The following is a 19,840-nucleotide window of genomic DNA, read 5'->3' as shown; positions in this document are numbered from 1 at the left end:
GGAGCAAGAGAAAGCCAGGGAAGGAAATGTGGAAATAACCTCGTTGTTCGATTTAGCCTGTTAACCTTTGCTCTCTATCCAGCTCTCTTTAGCCAATGTCCTGGTAACCGTTGCCAGGGCTACCTGGGTAAGCACACAGTTGCAATGGCGAGTGAGGGTCCACCATGTGACTCATGTTTAATTCATGGCCGAGGTAAAAAAGGTAGAAGTTCCAGCACTCTGGACAGACTGGAGAGGTTTTACTAAATGGAGGAGATGCTAATTGGCACATACTTAATCTGGAGAGTATAGGACAGAGCTGGCACTGCTTTCTATTCAGACGTGGGAGTTAGAACCGTTGTTTGGGGATACATCTCTATATTAAAGGACTTGAAAGACCTGGGGTTAAATCCTTCTACATTAAAGGTCTCTCCTAGACCCATGGCATTGACCTACAGCGAGGAGGACATAATACAATTCTCTATGACTGACAAGCCACCCTCAGAACCACACAGCCACTGTCTGCTATTCCCTGATCTAGATTGTAAAATTCCTCTACACACAGAGAGAGCCACCTTAAAACAACCAAACACCTGCTCACTGTTCCAGGTTAGTGAGCTAATGGCTAGCAAGCGGCTCTACAGCCAGTGGATGGATTAATTATTGAGTCTGTAAGGTTCTCGTATGACGAGAGACTGTCTTCGCGTACGTACAGCATACATCACTGCCTCACTGTGAATACCCACTTTCCAGGCTGAATTATTTACACCAGGTATGACACTAGAGGAGAGTTGGCGGGTGTGGAGGGGGTTGGAAGGGAAGGGCCCCATCCCAAAGAGAAACTCCTTAAACACCTCTCCCTCATTTGGATCACTCTGCTAACTTAAGGTTTTAAGTGATGTTTTTCATTTGACTAGGTTTGAATCTCATGAAGTTCTTGTCATTGTGGTGTAGGAACTCTCTCTCCAGTTTAAAGTGTATAATGAGACTCAATAACACAGTGTCTGTTGGTTTCTGTGGGCTGCTTAGAGACATCTGCCTTGGGTTAAACTCCACTCCAGTAATTGGTAGTCCACTGAGGTCACAGCAGAATGCTAAAGACCTGCCAGCCACCATTTCTCTCCCCAACATCCCTAGCATCAGCAATGTATTATGTAGTAGAGGGTAAACAAACCCCAGTGTTTCTCTCCCTAGCTCACCGTTACTACAGGAATATGGACGGAATAAGCCTCTGAGATAATATAATTCACTCACAGACAGGCATATAAGTGGATTCATGAGGAGAAAACACATGCAGTGTGACAGAGAAACACACAGAGACCGTAAGAATTGTGTTGTGAACGTTGGAAAGAATTTCTTAATGAGGAACAGAACAGCAAGCAGATACAACAATTCAAACACATTCTAGAATACAGTATACAGTAAGAGAAAATGACAACATGGCTCCAGTGAGGGCAGAGCAGTGATGGTGGAGGGAGGGACTCACCAGAGGAGAAGGAGACAGAGCTATGTTGCCTATGGAGGCTTTGAGTTCATCTACTGAGGGGGCCAAACAGTTGGCACTTTCCGCTGGTAAAGGTTTAATCTTGATCTTAAACTTTTTCCGGTGGTCCTCCTCTCCCTCCGACTCGCTGGAGGAGAAGAAGTGTTCCTTCGGTGGTTTGGAGCCAGGTGGGTTGCCATTAAAGACAGTAATCTTTTAACTGCTGAAGATCATAGGTAATTGACATTGTATTTCTAGGAGTAGGGTGATGTTGCCCATAGACGGTGAGCTTAGGCCAGTTTTGCATTTTCCCCACTAAATGGTTAAGGTTAGGATTGTGGGAGGGGAAGCTGATCCTAGATCTGTACTAGGAGAAACTCTGTACTCCGGACCGTTTCAATATCTACAACTCTACCAAATACTAGATACTACAGCATACAACAGCTTCTAATCAGGAGACCGTAGAATCTCCTCACAGAACAGCAGGTTCCGAAAAGCCTGGTGAATCTCCAAGCAATATCAGTCTAATCAATATATAGTTGTTCTAGGCCATATGCTGTAAGCTGTTATTGAGTTGAAGTAATACTCAGTTATTTCTCGGCTGCCTGTTTGTTATTGAGTCGAGATTAAATTATGCTCAACGGTCTCAATGTTGATTTGTACTCATAGGCTGTTCTGTGGTGGGCTGAATACAAAATGTTTCTGATCTAGAGATAGGCAGTTATTCACTAAGTCAGTCAGTCAAACAGTCAGTCAGACACAGAGTCTACATACAAACAGCGATGTGCTAATGCTGTGACATACAAACTATAAGTAATCTGTGATTTGGTGGAACTATAGTGCTATAGGTGTAGTATTAGGTGTAGGTGTACTATGTAGTGTGAAATCGTTCATATCTAGCTCCATTTGGGTGTAGCAAGATGATAAAGGATATCTGATCCTGGCCCCTCTTCCTCGTCTGGCCTGAGACTGTAACCTTCATCGTCCACCGTAGGGGTGTTCTGAAACAAACGAGCAACAGACACACCAACATCACACGCTGTATTTACAACATGCAATCAGAGTTGGGCTTCAATTCCATTTAAATTCTGTCAATTCAGTTTACTTCCTGAATTGATTGAATTGAAATTGACCTCAAACGATTAATTCCACATTAACATACATTCCGAATCTTTAGAAACTACAGTAGGACAGTAACAGAAGGGTCAGAAGAATATCTACTGTCCATGACATATAGATCTTTGAGAGTATGCCAGTAACATAATCATTTTTTTTTTTTTTTATATGAGCTTGTTCAAAGGAAGAACGCTGGTTCCATACATATCTGTCCCAGTCGATCTCTCCAGAGAATCCATTGACAGCCGCACCATTGGCCTTCTTCTGTGACTGAAAACAGAATGACACGATCACAATCAATTCCACCAATCAGGATCACTACTACGCTAAGTGATTGGCTACTCAATGCTACCGATACAGGAACAATGAACCCAATTAGTATCCTAAGGATGACCTAAGGTCTAGTAGAGCCTAGTAGAGTAGATTCTACAGTAACTATATATATCCTACACTAGAAGGGACTCCAATCGTGTTCAATACCGATTCAATCTCTTGGGGATCCTGGATGATGACAGTCGAGTCCACAATACAGAGAATACAAATACAATTCAATCAAATCATGTAAGGAAATTCAATCCCTCACAAAACAGTTAAGTTCAACAATAAGACTCATTTCATTTGATTCTGGAGTCAATGAAAAAGGGGCACCAATGTTACAGTGCTGATTCATCTAAAGGACTGAGCAGTATTAAACCGAGCTTGTAAAATAGGCAATCATGTCTTCACCTTCCAGCAATGACATTATTAAGCATCTTTATTGACAACACAATTCAATAATTTGCTAACTATTTCACAGTTGAACAAGTTGACCGATTAATCCATTGGACAAAGCATGAATGATTTTGTGATACTTACACCCCCTTCTCTGTCAGGGGAACCCCTGTGAAAGAAAGAGAGAGAAAGAGAAAAAAAGGATGGGAGAGGAGGGAGCAAAGAGAAAGTAAGGACCTTGAAATCCACTTTCCATATTTTCTCCTAACACTTAAACGCACTGCCAATTAGCAAAGCAGCTCACTGGAAAACCCCAGTATGTTGGGGCTTTCTAATACCCTTTACAGACAGACTTTATGGCATGTTGCATGTAAAGAAAAATAATAATCTGGCCAAAAAATGTTGAGCTCAATTCATACATTTTTACCACATTCCTGCCGGGATAAGCATTTTCAAAAGAATTGAATGGCATATTCTAATTATGTTACTGGTCTGTGCAGCCCATATGCTACATGGCTGCGCCATGCACATGAAATCAATAGCTATTTTGTTCATTTAAACAGACAAGACACACTTAAGCTACCGTGGTCACAGTCAACACACATAGTAGGCTAAGAATAAAATTAAATATAACAGGATAAAATACAAATTATATTTTTCCCCACAAATCTTGCGTCACGGCAACGTGTGGAACCACTGTCATATAGAAAAGTTACACTATATATACAAAAGTATGTGGACACCCCTTCAAATGAGGGGATTCGGCTATTTTAGCCACACCCGTTGCCGACAGGTGTATAAAATTGAGCACACAGCCATGCGATCTCCATAGACAAACATTGGCAGTAGAATGGGCCGCACTGAAGAGCGACTTTCAACATGGCACCGTCATAGGATGCCACCTTTCCTTCAAGTCAGTTCGTCAAATTCCTGCCATGCTAGAGCTTCCCCGGTCAACTGGAAGTGCTGTTATTGTGAAGTGGAAACGTCTAGGAGTAACAAAAGCTTGGCCGCAAAGCGGTAGGCCACAGAAGCTCACAGAACTTTATCGCTGAAGCGCATAGCTCATATAAATCGTCTGTCCTCGGTTGCAACACTCACTATTGCGTTCCAAACTGCCTCAGGAAGCAACGTCAGCACAAGAACTGTTCGTCAGGAGCTTCATGAAATGGGTTCCCATGGCCGAGCAGCCAAGCGTTGGCTGGAGTGGTGTAAAGCTTGCCGCCATTGGACTCTGGAGCAGTGGAAAGAGTTCTCTGGAGTGGTGGACGAATCTGGGTTTGGCAGATGCCAGGAGAACACTACCTGCCCCAATGCATAGTGCCAACTGTAAAGTTTGGTGGAGGAGGAATAATGGTCTGGGACTGTTTTTCATGGTTCGGGCTAGGCCTCTTAGTTCCAGTGAAGGGCAATCTTAACGCTACAGCATGAAATTACATTATAGACGATTCTGTGCTTCCAACTTTGTGGCAACAGTTTGGTTTGTCAAAATTGGTGTGGAAGAACTAACTGGCCTGCACAGAGCCCTGACCTCAACCCCATCGAACTGCCTTAATTCTGTCGGACCCCAGGAAGAGTAGTTGCTGCCTTGGCAGCAGCTAATGGGAATCCATAAAAAAGCAAATACACCTCTGGGTTGCATTGGAACGCCGACTGGGAGCCAGGCCTAATCGCCCAACAACAGTACTGCTCTTGTGCTCTCACTAATGCTCGTGGCTGAATGGAAGCAAGTCCCTGCAGAAATGTTCCAAAGGTGTGGAAAGCCTTCCCAAAAGAGTAGAAGCTGTTATAGTATCCATATTAATATCCCACGATTTTGGAATGAGATGTTCGACGAGCAGGTGTCCACATACTTTTGGTCATGTAGTGTACAGTACATTCGGAAAGTATTCAGGCCACTTCACTTCTTCCACATTTCATTTTGTTACAGCCTTATTCTAAAATGGATTAAATAAATTAAAAAAATCTCATCAATTTACACACAATACCCAATAATGAGAAAGTGAAAACAGATTTTTTTCAAATGTATTAAATATTAAAAACAGAAATACGTTATTTACACAAGTATTCAGACCCTTTGCTATGAGACTCGAAATTGAGCTTAGGTGCATCCTGTTTCCTTTGATCATCCGTGAGATGTTTCTACAACATGATTGGAGTCCACCTGTGGTAAATTAAATTGATTGGAGATGATTTGGAAAGGCACAAACCTGTCTATATAAAAGGTACCACAATTGACAGTGCATGTCAGAGAAAAAAACCAAGCCATGAGGTCAAAGGAATTGTCCGTAGAGCTCCGAAACAGGATTGTGTCGAGGCACAGATCTGGGGAAGGGTACCAAACATTACTGCAGCATTGAAAGTCCCCAAGAACACATTGGCCGCCATCATTCTTAAATGGAAGAAGTTTGGAACCACCTAGAGCTGGCCACCCGGCCAAACTCAGCAATCGGGGGAGAAGGGCCTTGATCAGGAAGGTGACCAAGAACCTGATGGTCACTCTGACAGAGCTCCAGAGTTCCTCTGTGGAGATGGGAGACCCTTACAGAATGACAACCATCTGTGCAGCACTCCACCAATCAGGCCTTTATGGTAGAGTGGCCAGAGGGAAGCCACTCCTCAGTAAAAGGCACATGACAGCCCGCTTGGTGTTTACCAAAAGGACTCTCAGACCATGAGAAACAACATTCTCTGGTCTAATGAAACTAAGATTGAACTCTTTGGCCTGAATGATAAGCGTCACGTCTGGAGGAAACCAGGCACCGCTCAGCACCTGGCCAAAACCATCCCTATGGTGAAGCATGGTGCTGGCAGCATCATGCTGTGGGAATGTTTTTCAGCGGAAGGGACTGGAAGACTAGTAAGGATCGAGGGAAAGATGAACGGCGCAAAGTACAGAGAGATCCTTGACGAAAACCTGCTTCTGAGCACTCAAGAGCTCAGACCTGTGCGAAGGTTCACGTTCCAACACGACAACGCAGGATTGACTTCGGGACAAGTCTCTGAATGTCCTTGAGTGGCCCAGCCAGAGCCCAGACTTGAACCCGATCGAACATGTCTGTAGAGAACTGAAAATAGCTGTGCAGCGAGGTTCCCCATCCAACCTGACAGAGATTGAGAGGATCTGCAGAGAAGAATGGGAGAGATGCTTCAACAAAGTACTGAGTAAAGAGTCTGAATACTTTTTTTGCAAAACATTTAAAAAAAAAAACTTTTTGATTTGTCATTATGGGGTATTGTATGTAGATTGATGTGGGGGGGGGGGGGGGGGGGGAACTCTTAATCCAGAATAAGGCTGGAACGTAAAAAAAATTGGAAAATGTAAAGAGTCTGAATACTTTCCTAATGCACTGTGTATTTTGAAACAGAGCCCAAGGCTTTTCTACCCTCACTTCGCTTTGTTAGGGAGCAAGTGTGGGATCATACTTCTATTGAGCATATCTTCATCATGATACCGATAGAAAACAACCTCCGCAGGCTTTCGGAGTTGCTTTCACATCAAGCAAAAATAATAGGCCTACATTTGATTCATGCTACATTTTTTGCATGCCAAATGTTTCTGATCAGTGATAGATGAACTATACCACCTCCACCTGTTTGCTCAATCAGAGAATTAAACAAATATACAGACGGAGATTCAGTTAAACAAGATCACATTGATTGATTAAGACAAGTCACATGCTTTCGGTCGGGAGTAGGCCTAGGCTACTAAGCCACTGCGAGTGAAGAGCAAAAATAATCCCCTTGTTAAACCTACTGAACATAACACGCTGGCGAAGTGTTCTGATCAGTGCTAACAAATGATTCAATTAGACAAGATGAGAGCAGCACTCACCTCAACTTAGCTAACATTTATACGGTCTAATTGTAGTCAAACCAATATCCAAACTGAGATTCAGTGAAGAATTTTTTTTTTTTACAAAAATTGGACATTGATTGATTTATCAAGACGAGTCCCCGCGCTTGTCTCAAAGCGGCGCGAAATGGTGCTGAAATAGTTGACCACACGCGGGAAGGCTATTGATTCACATGTATTATAACAATTGGATGACTTTGGGTGTTTCAGTAATCAACAATTTGCATCAATTGCATTAGCCTACTTTATTCCAATGTTTTCGACATTCAGTGATATCTATTCCCGCAGTAATTCTTTATAGATCCACACAGTTGTGGTTAAGAAAACAGTGCATGTGGTAGGCTATGCGAAGAGACCGGTGAAGTGACACGCCTCGCAAACTTTAGAACTGCCTGGATACTAGAAGTAATGGCCGCTGCCTAGCCACCATCCAGAGCTTAAAGAGTGTAGTGTGTACGAATGCCGCCACAGCAACATTTCATACTAAGCCGTAGGCAGAACTTTACAGCAATCCTGACTAGGTCGGTTGACGGAAATAAAAGAAGAGGCTTTGTTGCCGGCAATACCTTTCATATATAAGAGAAAGTCGACAAAAAGTTGCCGGGATGCTAAAGTTGTATTGGATTTAAAACATGTATAAGGGATGACTTCCCCTGCAAACAATTACATACAGTACACACACAAGCACACACACACACACACACACACACACGCACAAACAGTGTTGTAGTGGAGGGTAATACCACTACGTCACTGGGCACAAACAGCAACAGGTTCATACCCACCTGTCAGATGTCATGAATCAAAATGAAAAGCTATCATGCATGGATGCACATACAACCCAGTGAGGAGAATCGGTACTTCCCAAACAGCATTTAGAGAAAAGACTAGGTCCAGGTAGTGATTGATCACAGTGCTGAGCCTTGAAGCCAGAGTTACAGGCAGTTTCAGAGAGGCATGGGCACAGCCATACAACTGGCCAAGGCAACTGTCCTTGGATGAGTGGACATTATGGCTCAAACTGTAGAGTTCCTCAGGTGGAACGTAAACGTCCGTGGTCAACAGAACCTCAACGCCCTCGATGGAACGCTCACAGCCAGTGGAATCATCTTTGGGTGACAGCCGTGTATATGAATGTACGAGTGCATGTGTGTGTGCGCAAGTTAGACTGGTAGACTTACGTTGAGTCATTGTCCTTGTCTCCCTTCTCTTTCTTCCGTATCCCGAAGGCCTTCCTGGTACGCTTTTTCAATCCTGAGGAGAAACCAGAGGAGAGACACAGTTTAGTGTGTTAACAGATCAAGCACAGTCGCACGCACACACGCACTCAACAGGCAGCAGCATCAAAGAGCAAAAGTCAGAAACTCCCAGCTGTGAGCCGTGTGTGTATGAGTGTGTGTGTGTGTGTGTGTGTGTGTGTGTATGAGTGTGTGTGTGTGTGTGTTTATATCAAAAGGTGTCTAGGTACTGTATGTGTGTGAACTTGTTTGTGTATACACATAGTGCATGTGTGTGTGTGTGTGTGTGTGTGTGTGTGTGTGTGTGTGTGTGTGTGTGTGTGTGTGTGTGTGTGTGTGTGTGTGTCCATCTGTATGTATTCATAGAGTTCGAGCCAGGTTAAGCTGTCCAGCGTCAGAACAGAGGCCCAGATCGATGGTCCAGTGGATCAAAGGTGAGCTTTTCATCTATTATTTAGTAGCAGAACACTCTGTGAAGGCTAACACTATCGCGCTGTGAAGGCTAATATTCGTTCACATCTCAAATGGTGCTCATGGCCAATGCAGATGGATGCCTTTCTGTTGATCATCGATCTGTCAAGGCCCCCTTCCTCTGATACTGACACTACCATTAGTAATGAGTCTAAATTCAGATTCTACCCAGTCTAAATCAATACACTGGATCCTCAACAGAAATAACTCATAGTATAGCCAATGAGTAGGGAGGAATCTAGGACCTACTTCTGCCTATACTTTATCCTTACTTAATATTTTACAGAGTACAACAGAGCATGGCTGATAAGATAATTGCCTTCACAGCAGAGAAACATTTCTCATTAAACATAAAACAAGAGTATTCTGCTTCAAGAGATCTGTAACTTGCCGTGATACTAGACTATTAAAACACGAACTCAGAAGGGACGCTAACTTTATTGCTCTCCATATTCAGTCCTCCGCAGACCAAAGAGACTGGAGCCGACTGAAATGACTTGGAACAGAATATTGAAGCAGTACAGCCACTGTTAAGATTACGTTCTAACAGCTCTAACAGAGACTGAAATTGGCATATGTTTTGGGCCATATTAACTTTCCAATGTTCCATTCTTACCCAAAATGAAGGCCCAGTTATCTCCCTGCATTTCTGGTCCCAGTTTTGAAGCCTTGTCATTCTCTCATGTCTCTCGGTCTGTCGTCTCACGCCTCTACAGTACCTCTCCAGCTACAGTGTGACACGCACTGGTGGACCCGGAGCCTTGAAGTGTGTGTCTGCACGAAGCAGCCTTGAACGCACACACACTATCTTTATCCCTAGCCTCGAGGCCAGTGCTTGAATTCAATACCAGTGGCTCAACTCATGAATTAAAAACAAATGCGATGGTTGACGAATGAAGAATCAACACAGCACGGGGAGGAGGAAGCCTATCTCCATGCAATCTCCTAAATCTCCTAAATCTAATCACAGTCTAAACATGCCTCGTCTATAGCATGCAAATTAAACTACCAGTCCAAGAGATACGCGACAAGAGTCAAAATATGCCGCTATGCACGTCTGTTTCTCTCTCTGTCTCTGCCTATATCAGTACATACCTGTCCCTGTCTGTCTACAAGCGTTGTGAAGACCTGTCACTACCTACCTACCTGTCTCAGCTGCCTCTGTCCTTCTGGGTGTCTGTCAGTACCTGCCTACCTGTCTCAGCTGCCTCTGTCCTTCTGGGTGTCTGTCAGTACCTGCCTCTGTCACAGCCTCTGTCCCCGCTGGGTTTGTGGTTGCTTGTCACAGCCTAACCCTACATGGAACCAAAAAGGGTTCTCCTGGGGACAGCCGAATAACTATTTTGGGACCATTTTTATCTAAGAGTGTTGTAGGCCTATGGGTAGTGGGTACCTGTCACTGCCTTACCCTGCCCTGACTAGAGGGGTTTGCTTCTGTGGGTACCCGTCACAACCCAAATGAGAAATCGATCCGGACAGGCCTGCTATCATTGATCCTGCTAACATATTCCCCCCTGCATCCTCAGGGCTCAGCCACAGAACTATAATACCCTTAGAACTATAATACCCTGGAGCAGTGGAGCTGTACACACACACAGGACACACGCACGGGAAGCATAGTAAGTGTCACATATATAGTATCAGTGACTCACACACAGCAAGACCCCCACCACTGTAATAATGGCGCCGGAGAAGAAGGCAGACATTTTACATGTCCCCAAACAATTGTGTTTTTAATTTTTTTTAAATAATTTGCACATAATGTTGCTGCTACCATCTCTTATGACCGAAAATAACTTCTGGAAAAACAGGACTGCGATTACTCACTACGGATTGGAAGAATCCTTTTTTCCTTTAACGAGTCTGACGAGCCCGACGCGAACAATATAGTGCTTTCTCAGGAACAGGCCCAGATCCCCGTGATTTGCGTGAAGAGGAGGCAGAGAAAAAGTGGCCAAAGGGCAGGCGGCCTTCTGAGAATTCGTAGGCGATCGAATAAACGTGCAATCTAGAGAATAAAATAGATGACCTACGAGGAAGATTAAACTACCGACGGGACATTCAAAACTGTAATATACTATGCTTCACGGTGTTGTGGTTGAACGATGACACTATCAACATACAGCTGGCTGATTATACGCTGTACCGGCAGGATAGAACAGCGGCATCTGGTAAGACAAGAGGCGGCGGGCTATGTATTTCTCTAAATAACAGCTGGTGCACGATATCTAAGGAAGTCTTGAGCTATTGCTCACCTGAGGTAGAGTATCTCATGATAAGGTGTAGACCACACTATCTACCTAGAGAGTTTTCATCTGTATTTTTTGTAGCTGTTTACATACCACCACAGTCAGAGGCTAAGACAGCAGTCCCCACTAAGACAGCATTGAATGAGCTGTATTCCGCCATAAGCAAACGAGAAAACGTTCACCCAGAGGCGGCGCTCCTAGAAGTGGGGACTTTAATGCAGGGAAACTTAAATCCGTTTTACCAAATTTCTATCAGCATGTTAAATGTGCAACCAGAGAAAAAAAAAAACTCTGAACCACACACAGAGACGCATACAAAGCTCTCCCTCCATTTGGCAAATCTGACCATAATTCTATCCTCCTGATTCCTGCTTACAAGCAAAAATTTAAGCAGGAAGCACTAGTGACTAGATCAATAAAAAAGTGGTCAGATGAAGCAGATGCTAAGCTACAGGACTGTTTTGCTAGCACAGACTGGAATATAATCCGGGATTCCTCCGATGGCATTGAGTAGTACACCACATCAGTCATTGGCTTCATCAATAAGTGCATCGATGACGTCGTCCCCACAGTGAACGTACGTACATACCCCAACCAGAAGCCATGGATTACAGGCAACATCCACACTGAGCTAAAGGGCAGAGCTGCCGCTTTCAAGGAGCAGGACTCTAACCCGGAAGCTTATAAGAAATACCGCTATGCCCTCTGACGAACCATCAAACAGGCAAAGTGTCAATACAGGACTAAGAACGAATCGTACTACACCGGCTCTGACGCTCGTCGGATGTGGTAGGGCTTGCAAACCATTACAGACTACAAAGGGAAGCACAGCCGAAAGCTGCCCAGTGACACGAGCCTACCAGACGAGCTAAACTACTTCTATGCTCGCTTCGAGGGAAATGGTACTGAAACATGCATGAGAGCACCAGCTGTTCCGGAAGACTGTGTGATCATGCTCTCCGCAGCCGATGTGAGTAAGACCTTTAACCTCTCTAGGCTAGGCGGGACGAATTCGTCCCACCTACGTAACAGCCACTGCCAGCCTGTGGCGCGATTTTCAAAACCTTAAAAATCCTATTACTTCAATTTCTCAAACATATGACTATTTTACAGCCATTTAAAGACAAGACTCTCGTTAATCTAACCACACTGTCCGATTTCAAAAAGGCTTTACAACGAAAGCAAAACATTAGATTATGTCAGCAGAGTACCAAGCCAGAAATAATCAGACACCCATTTTTCAAGCCAGCATATAATGTCACCAAAACCCAGAAGACAGCTAAATGCAGCACTCACCTTTGATGATCTTCATCAGATGACAACTCTAGGACATTATGTTATACAATACATGCATGTTTTGTTCAATCAAGTTCATATTTATATCAAAAACCAGCTTTTTACATTAGCATGTGATGTTCAGAACTAGCATACCCCCGCAAACTTCCGGGGAATTTGCTAACATTTTACTAAATTACTCACGATAAACGTTCACAAAAAGCATAACAATTATTTTAAGAATTATAGATACAGACCTCCTCTATGCACTCGATATGTCCGATTTTAAAATAGCTTTTTGGTGAAAGCATATTTTGCAATATTCTAAGTACATAGCCCAGGCATCACGGGCTCGCTATTTAGACACCCGGCAAGTTTAGCACTCACCATAATCATATTTACTATTATAAAAGTTTGATTACCTTTTGTTGTCTTCGTCAGAATGCACACCCAGGACTGCTACTTCAATAACAAATGTTGGTTTGGTCCAAAATAATCCATCGTTATATCCGAATAGCGGCGTTTTGTTCGTGCGTTCCAGACACTATCCGAAATAGTAAAGAAGTGTCACGCGCATGGCGCAATTCGTGACAATAAAATTCTAAATATTCCATTACCGTACTTCGAAGCATGTCAACCGCTGTTTAAAATCAATTTTTACGACATTTTTCTCGTAGAAAAGCGATAATATTCCGACAGGGAATCTCCTTTTCGGCAAACAGAGGAAAAAATCCCAAAGGCGGGGGCGGTCGGGGTCACGAGCATAAGCCCAGTGTCCCTTGATCGGCCACTTGAGAAAGGCGATAATGTGTTTCAGCCTGGGGCTGGAATGACGACATTCTGTTTTTTCCCGGGCTCTGAGCGCCTATGGACGACGTGGAAAGTGTCACGTTAGAGCAGAGATCCTTAGTAAATGATAGAGATGGAAAAGAAGTTCAAGAAATGGTCAGACAGGCCACTTCCTGTAAAGGAATCTCTCAGGTTTTGACCTGCCATTTGAGTTCTGTTATACTCACAGACACCATTCAAACAGTTTTAGAAAATTTAGGGTGTTTTCTATCCATATGTAATAAGTATATGCATATTCTAGTTACTGGGTAGGAGTGGTAACCAGATTAAATCGGGTATGTTTTTTATCCAGCCGTGTCAATACTGCCCCCTATCCTAAACAGGTTAAACAGGTCAACATTCACAAGGCCGCAGGGACAGACGGATTACCAGGACGTGTACTGTGAGCATGCGCTGACCAACTGGCTAGTGTCTTCACTGATATTTTCAACCTCTCCCTGTCCGAGTCTGTAATAACAACATGTTTCGAGCAGACCACCATAGTGCCTGTGCCCAAGAACACCAAGGTAACCTGCCTAAATGACGACCGACCCGTAGCAATCACGTCTGTAGTCATGAAGTGCTTTGAAAGGCTGGTCATGGCTCACATCAACACCATTATCCCAGAAACCCTAGACCCACTCCAATTTGCATACCTCCCCAACAGATCCACAGATGATGCAATCTCTATTGCACTCCACACTGCCCTTTCCCACCTGTGGCTCAGTTGGTAGAGCATGGTGTTTGCAACGCTAGCATGGTATGTGCAACGCCAGGGTTGTGGGTTCGATTCCCACGGGGGGCCAGTACAAAAAAAAAAATGCATGAAATGAAATGTATGCATTCACTACTGTAAGTCGCTCTGGAGAAGAGCGTCTGCTAAATGACTAAAATGTAAATGGACAAAAGGAACACCTATGTGAGAATGCTATTCATTGACTACAGCTCAGCGTTCAACACCATAGTGCCCTCAAAGCTCATCAATAAGCTTAGTACCCTGGGACTAAACACCTCCCTCTGCAACTGGATCCTGGACATCCTGACGGGCCGCCCCCAGGTGGTAAAAACACATCTGCCACGCTGATCCTCAACACAGGGACTCCCCAGGGGTGCGTGATCAGCACCTCCTGTACTCACTGTTCACTCATGACTGCACGTCCAGGCACGACTCCAACACCATCAGTGGTAGACCAGTGGTAGACCTGATCACCGACAGCAACGAGACAGCCTATAGGGAGGAGGTCAGAGACCTGGCCGTGTGGTGCCAGGACAACAAACTCTCCCTCAACGTGATCAAGTCAAAGGAGATAATTGTGGACTACATGAAAAAGAGGACCAAGCACGCCCCCATTCTCATCGACGGGGCTGCAGTGGAGCAGGTTGAGAGCTTCAAGTTCCTTGGTGTCCACATCACCAACAAACTAACATGGTCCAAGCACACCAAGACAGTCGTGAAGAGGGCACGACAAAACCTATTCCCCCCCCAGGAGACTGAAAAGATTTGGCACGGGTCCTCAGATCCTCAAAAGGTTCTACAGCTGCACCATCGAGAGCATCCTGACTGGTTGCATCACTGCCTGGTATGGCAACTGCTCGGCCTCTGACCGCAAGGTACTACAGAGAGTAGTGTGTACGGCCCAGTATAACACCGTTGCTAAGCCTCCTGCCATCCAGGACCTCTAAACCAGCTGGTGTCAGAGGAAGGCCCTAAAAATTGTCAAAGACTCCAGCCACCCTAGTCATAGAGTGTTCTCTCTGCTAGCGCACGGCAAGCGTTACCGGAGCGCCAAGTAAACAGCTTCTACCTCAAGCCATAAGACTCCTGAACACCTAAATCATCAAATGGCTACCCAGACTATTTGCATTGCCGCCGCCCCCCCCCCCCCCCCCCCCTCTCTTTTACACCGCGACTCTCTCTGTTGTTATCATCTATGCATAGTCACTTTAATAACTCTACCCACATGTACATATTACCTCAACAACTAACCGGTGTCCCCGCACATTGACTCTGTACCGGTACCCCCCTGTATATAGTCTCGCTACTGTTATTTTACTGCTGCTCTTTAATTACTTGTTACTTTTATTTCTTATTCGTATTTATAAAAAAAAATGTAAAACTGCATTGTTGGTTATGGGCTTGTAAGTAAGCATTTCACTGTAAGGTCTACTACACCTGTTATATTCGGCGAATGTGACTAATACAATTTGATTTGAACCATAGAAATAGTGACCACAAGCACTTTGCTCTACCGTCTCTCTGACTCTCTCTCTAAACGCATTTACTCACATTTACTGTGTTTACGCCATGTATCTACGCTCAAAGCAACAGAGTCTGCCAAAATGCAGTCCTCTGACATTGGGATTGACAACACATGAAGGCCTCCCTCCCCATGCGTAGGGGTTAATTAGTGGATATGAAAATAACAGAGTGCCTGGTTAGTGGATGCTATTTAATGACTTAATGGCTTCCGTACCAGAGCTAGCAGAAGTGCTAACGTCATTAGTGGTCCCTCTTAAAGACACAGTAATGTAATAGAAGTAAAGGCCACAGGAACTCCCAGACAATAAGAGAGCAGGAGCACCACCTAACTATGGATGATGACATCTGGGCCAATGAGAGGGAGGAGAAAATACACTGCAAAGCAATCGTCTTTCTGAATTCCATTTTGATATCTTATGTCATCTTTTGATATATCTTCATCTAAGATAGCTCTGTTTCTGTCAATCCCCCCACAAGTGTCTCCAAATCTTGAGATCTATTCCAAAACAAAACAACAAGTCTCACAACTAATCTTCCAAAGGTAATCAGGCCTTAGTTGAAATAGTTTAGGTTGTTGCTAGTTTGCTGCCCTGGAAATTCTGCAGGCATATAACAGACTAGAAATACAGGTAGCATAGAGAAGATTGAATCTCTCCAAGACTCCAACTGCACCTTCTGGGGCCAAACACGGATAGTGATCTACAGTGCTACTCTCTACTCTACAATACCTCTGTTATTGCTGTGCTTTACTAGATGTTTTTACCTTGGCTATCCTGTTAGTTCTTTGCTCGTTTCTGGCTTCCTGTGTGTCTGGAGTGCATGGGGAGACTAGTGTTGTGTGCCATTCTGTGTTCTAAGCAACACAATGAGAGTGTTGTGGGCTTTTATGTATTTATGTCTCTCCGTGTGTGTCTGGGTTTAACTGTAGTCTGGAGACGTTGACTGTCTGATTCAGACCCTCCAAAGCAAGAAAGCTGTGATTGAAAGCATCCGCACACAGATGCACACACACATGCACAATGACACACGCGTTTGTGCACACACACACAAACTGTTCCACTCTCTTTCCCCCAAGCCGGTGACTGGGCCCATTCATTGTGCTCTACACTCTCTGAAACAGGGACAGCTTTTTTCTCTGAAGCAGGGACTGTTTTACAAGCTGGTTTAAAAAGGGGGACAGCTGGGGAGGCTCTTTATCCACAGTGAACCAGATTCAGGCTGGCCGCCAAGAGAGCTCTCCACACAGACAGGCAGCAGTGAGGGGGAGACGGGTGCTCCTGTGCATACTGAGTCGAGAAGAAAGGCACACACTGAGGAAGGAGAGAAACACAGGTGTGTGGTCACTCAAAGAGTGGCCATTCTAGGAAGGCGTGTGGTCATTCAGAAACGCTTATTCTTGGAAGGTGTGAGGTTATGGAGGTGTGGGCGGTCACTGGTTTCCCGAGAGACTATGCTCAGGATCTTAAAAGCATGGTTCTTCAGGAAGGCGTATGGTAGTTAATAAAAGGGTGTTTTTGTGGTGATTCATACAGAAAAGGGAATAAGGGATACATAGAAGTATGCGGTGATTCATACAGGTGTGGTAAGATAAGTAGGGCTGACCCCATTTAGTGGAATGGTCGATTGTTTGGTCGATAGGCTATTGGTCGACCAAGATTTTTGCGGTCGAGTAGTTGCAAATATACATGTATTTTTCATGGCACAGGAGACACCTGTATGATTTAAGCCCATCTCAGTGGACTATTCCATTTAGGAGGCCGCGGGGATGCCATGGTCCAAGAATAAGGGGAGTGTAGCTAAGACGCACAAGGTACGTCTCTCTCCAGAATGCGCTCCCTCCCATAATTTTGTGTGCATTCATTGTTTCATAACTTAATTGTGTGCATTTCCAACAGACCCTGTGAGACAAATTCACCTTCCAGCAGGACAATAGCTTAAAACACAAGGCCAAATGTATACTGGAGTTGCTTACCAAGACGACATTGAATGCTCCTTAGTGGCCTAGTTACAGTTTTGACTTACTGCCAAAAGGTGATTCTAACATATATTGACTCAGGGGTGTGAATACTTATGTAAATGAGATGTTTCTGTATTTCCTTTTCAATGCATTTGCAAAAATGTCAAAAAACTGGTTTTCACTTTCTCCTTATGGGGTATTGTGTGTAGATGCGTGAGATTTTGTAAAATATTGAATCCATTTTGAATTCAGTCTGTAAAAACAAAATGTGGGAAAATTCAAGGGGTGTGAATACTTTCTGGAATGCACTGTAGAAGTAGGCCTAGGCTACTTGGAACGTATGCAAATGTAAACCTATAAATGTGCCCATTTGGGGATGTCTGATAGTAAGTTAAGACAATTAGAAATACTATCCATTTTTTTAAAGATTAGTTCTACAATTTTCTAGACAGATGGCTCCTGTCACGTTAGAATGACACCATCTGACGAGAGACAATGGGGCTACGGTGTGAAACAGGGTTGTGGTATCGGAGTCAGAGTATGGGCTGGGGAAGGCCGGGGAGAGCTGGGTTATAGAGGCTGGCAGGGAGGTTTAAAATGGCTCCAGTGTTGGCATGAGTCATTCCTGTGAGGATGGAGGAGGAGAGAGAGAGAGATGCAGCAGGAGACTGGCAGATACGGCTCTATGCACTAACAAATGTGCAGTCTCACACACACACACACACACACTCAAATGACACACAGCCAAGTACGCAGGCACAACTGCGCACACACACAGCGATTCTCCATTTTGTGACCTGATGCCATGTCTGATGCCCTGCCATGATTTAAAATGAGATCAGGAAACCTGCTGCTTCACTGCTTCACCTGAACTCTCTCTTTAAAGATGACTAGAGCAGAGCAGGGGGGCAGAGGAGAAAAGGATGAACATAGAGGAGTGAGAAGATTAGAGGAGGCAGAGTAGAAGAGGAAGATTAGACAGAGAGGCTGCCTTTGCACCTGTCTGTTCTTATTTTCAGAAGAAGATTGAAACCCAGAGAGACAGAAAAACAGAGAGAGGGAAACAGAGACAGAGAGACAGAGAAACACCAAGACAGAGAGATAGAGAAACAGAGAGAGAAAAATAGAGAGAGGGAAACAGTGAGACAGGGAAACAGAGAGAGAGAAACAGGGCAAAGAGAAACACTGAGAGACAGAACAGAGCCCTGGGCAGCAAGCGCCGACTCACTTAGACACGAAAATGTCCGCCAAACTCAGGTCACCAGCCCTACTCACAGTGTGAGAGTGCACTAAGGCAGGCCTCTTACTGTATTGTCCAGGTGGCTGCACTGTCAGCTATGGACAGACACTCTTACTGTACACAAACACGTGTATGCACACACCACACACACACACACTGAACTTTCACAGACATTGTGCATACACAACATATGGCACATTACACAGCTCTCGAACACACACAACGACATGCAGCACCGGATTTGTCAGTTGCTGAACGGATGCACACAGAGATTCTTAAGCTAATAAAATGTGGCTGGACACTAAGGAAAGTGGGTCATGATGGGCAGATCTGACTGCACTAGCACACTGACAGTTGACAGTGGATAAAAGGTGTCATGGAATACCAGGAGGGGGAACCGTCCATCTGTACACCCGCCCTCTTTCTCAGCCTGTAGTCTCTCTTTTTCTCTCTCCATCTTTCTTCTGGTTTTCCCCGAACAGCTGGGACTCATATCCCAAGGCTCCCTATTACATGCACCAAAGGCTGACATTTTCACCATTTTCAGCAACATCTGCTTGTTCCATAAACACAAGCTGCTCATTGAGTGGTGTATCAGAACATACTTCACATTTTATTTTATAATTTTTTTTACATTTTAGTCATTTAGCAGACACTCTTATCCAGAGCGACTTACAGTAGTGAATACATACATTTCATTAAAAAAAAAAATTGTACTGGCCCCCCGTGGGAATCGAACCCACAACCCTGGCGTTGCACACACCATGCTGGCGTAGCAAACACCATGCTCTACCAACTGAGCCACAGGGAACTGACCCACTCACTCTGAATCTCATTATAATAACAATGACTGGTGTGTTTGCAGATACTGTATGTCATACTTTAGAAAACAGCTCAACACATTATAAACCATCATTTGCATTGCAGAATATGACGACATTCAGAACTTGTTGGTTGAAGTTCTATATTAGATTGAACTGACCTGACCGCTGGATGGGTTAGCACCAGGGCACTGTATTGGTTAGGCCTGTAAATTCTGTCTGTACCATTTTCTCTCGAGATCAAATCCAACTATTCCAGACAGATGCTTCTAGTATCACAACAAATTACCCAGGAGAGTCACGCTCAACAAATCGGTTGAACTAGAAGAGGAGAGGGTACCAGTCTTATTTGGACG

The 19,840-nt window shown here is 44.3% G+C and overlaps 1 protein-coding gene across 1 annotated transcript in view; it reads right to left on the bottom strand.

The window, feature by feature from the left end:
• Nucleotides 1–19,840, bottom strand: part of LOC106583991 (SH3-containing GRB2-like protein 3-interacting protein 1) — a 104,014-nt gene that overhangs the window by 27,849 nt on the left and 56,325 nt on the right. The window contains exons 4-9 of the mRNA XM_082967847.1: nucleotides 8,327–8,399; nucleotides 3,434–3,458; nucleotides 3,059–3,079; nucleotides 2,783–2,848; nucleotides 2,397–2,463; nucleotides 1,376–1,638 (exon numbers count right to left, since the gene is read on the bottom strand). Of these exons, the coding sequence (XP_082823973.1) occupies nucleotides 1,376–1,638; nucleotides 2,397–2,463; nucleotides 2,783–2,848; nucleotides 3,059–3,079; nucleotides 3,434–3,458; nucleotides 8,327–8,399 (515 nt within the window). The remainder of the gene's footprint in view (nucleotides 1–1,375; nucleotides 1,639–2,396; nucleotides 2,464–2,782; nucleotides 2,849–3,058; nucleotides 3,080–3,433; nucleotides 3,459–8,326; nucleotides 8,400–19,840) is intronic.

This window comes from Salmo salar, chromosome 23, assembly GCF_965601325.2.
Source record: "Salmo salar chromosome 23, fSalSal1, whole genome shotgun sequence".
NCBI lineage: Eukaryota > Metazoa > Chordata > Actinopteri > Salmoniformes > Salmonidae > Salmo > Salmo salar.
The sequence above is the reverse complement of the archived record's forward strand: the minus strand, read 5'-3'. Positions and strand labels throughout refer to the sequence as shown.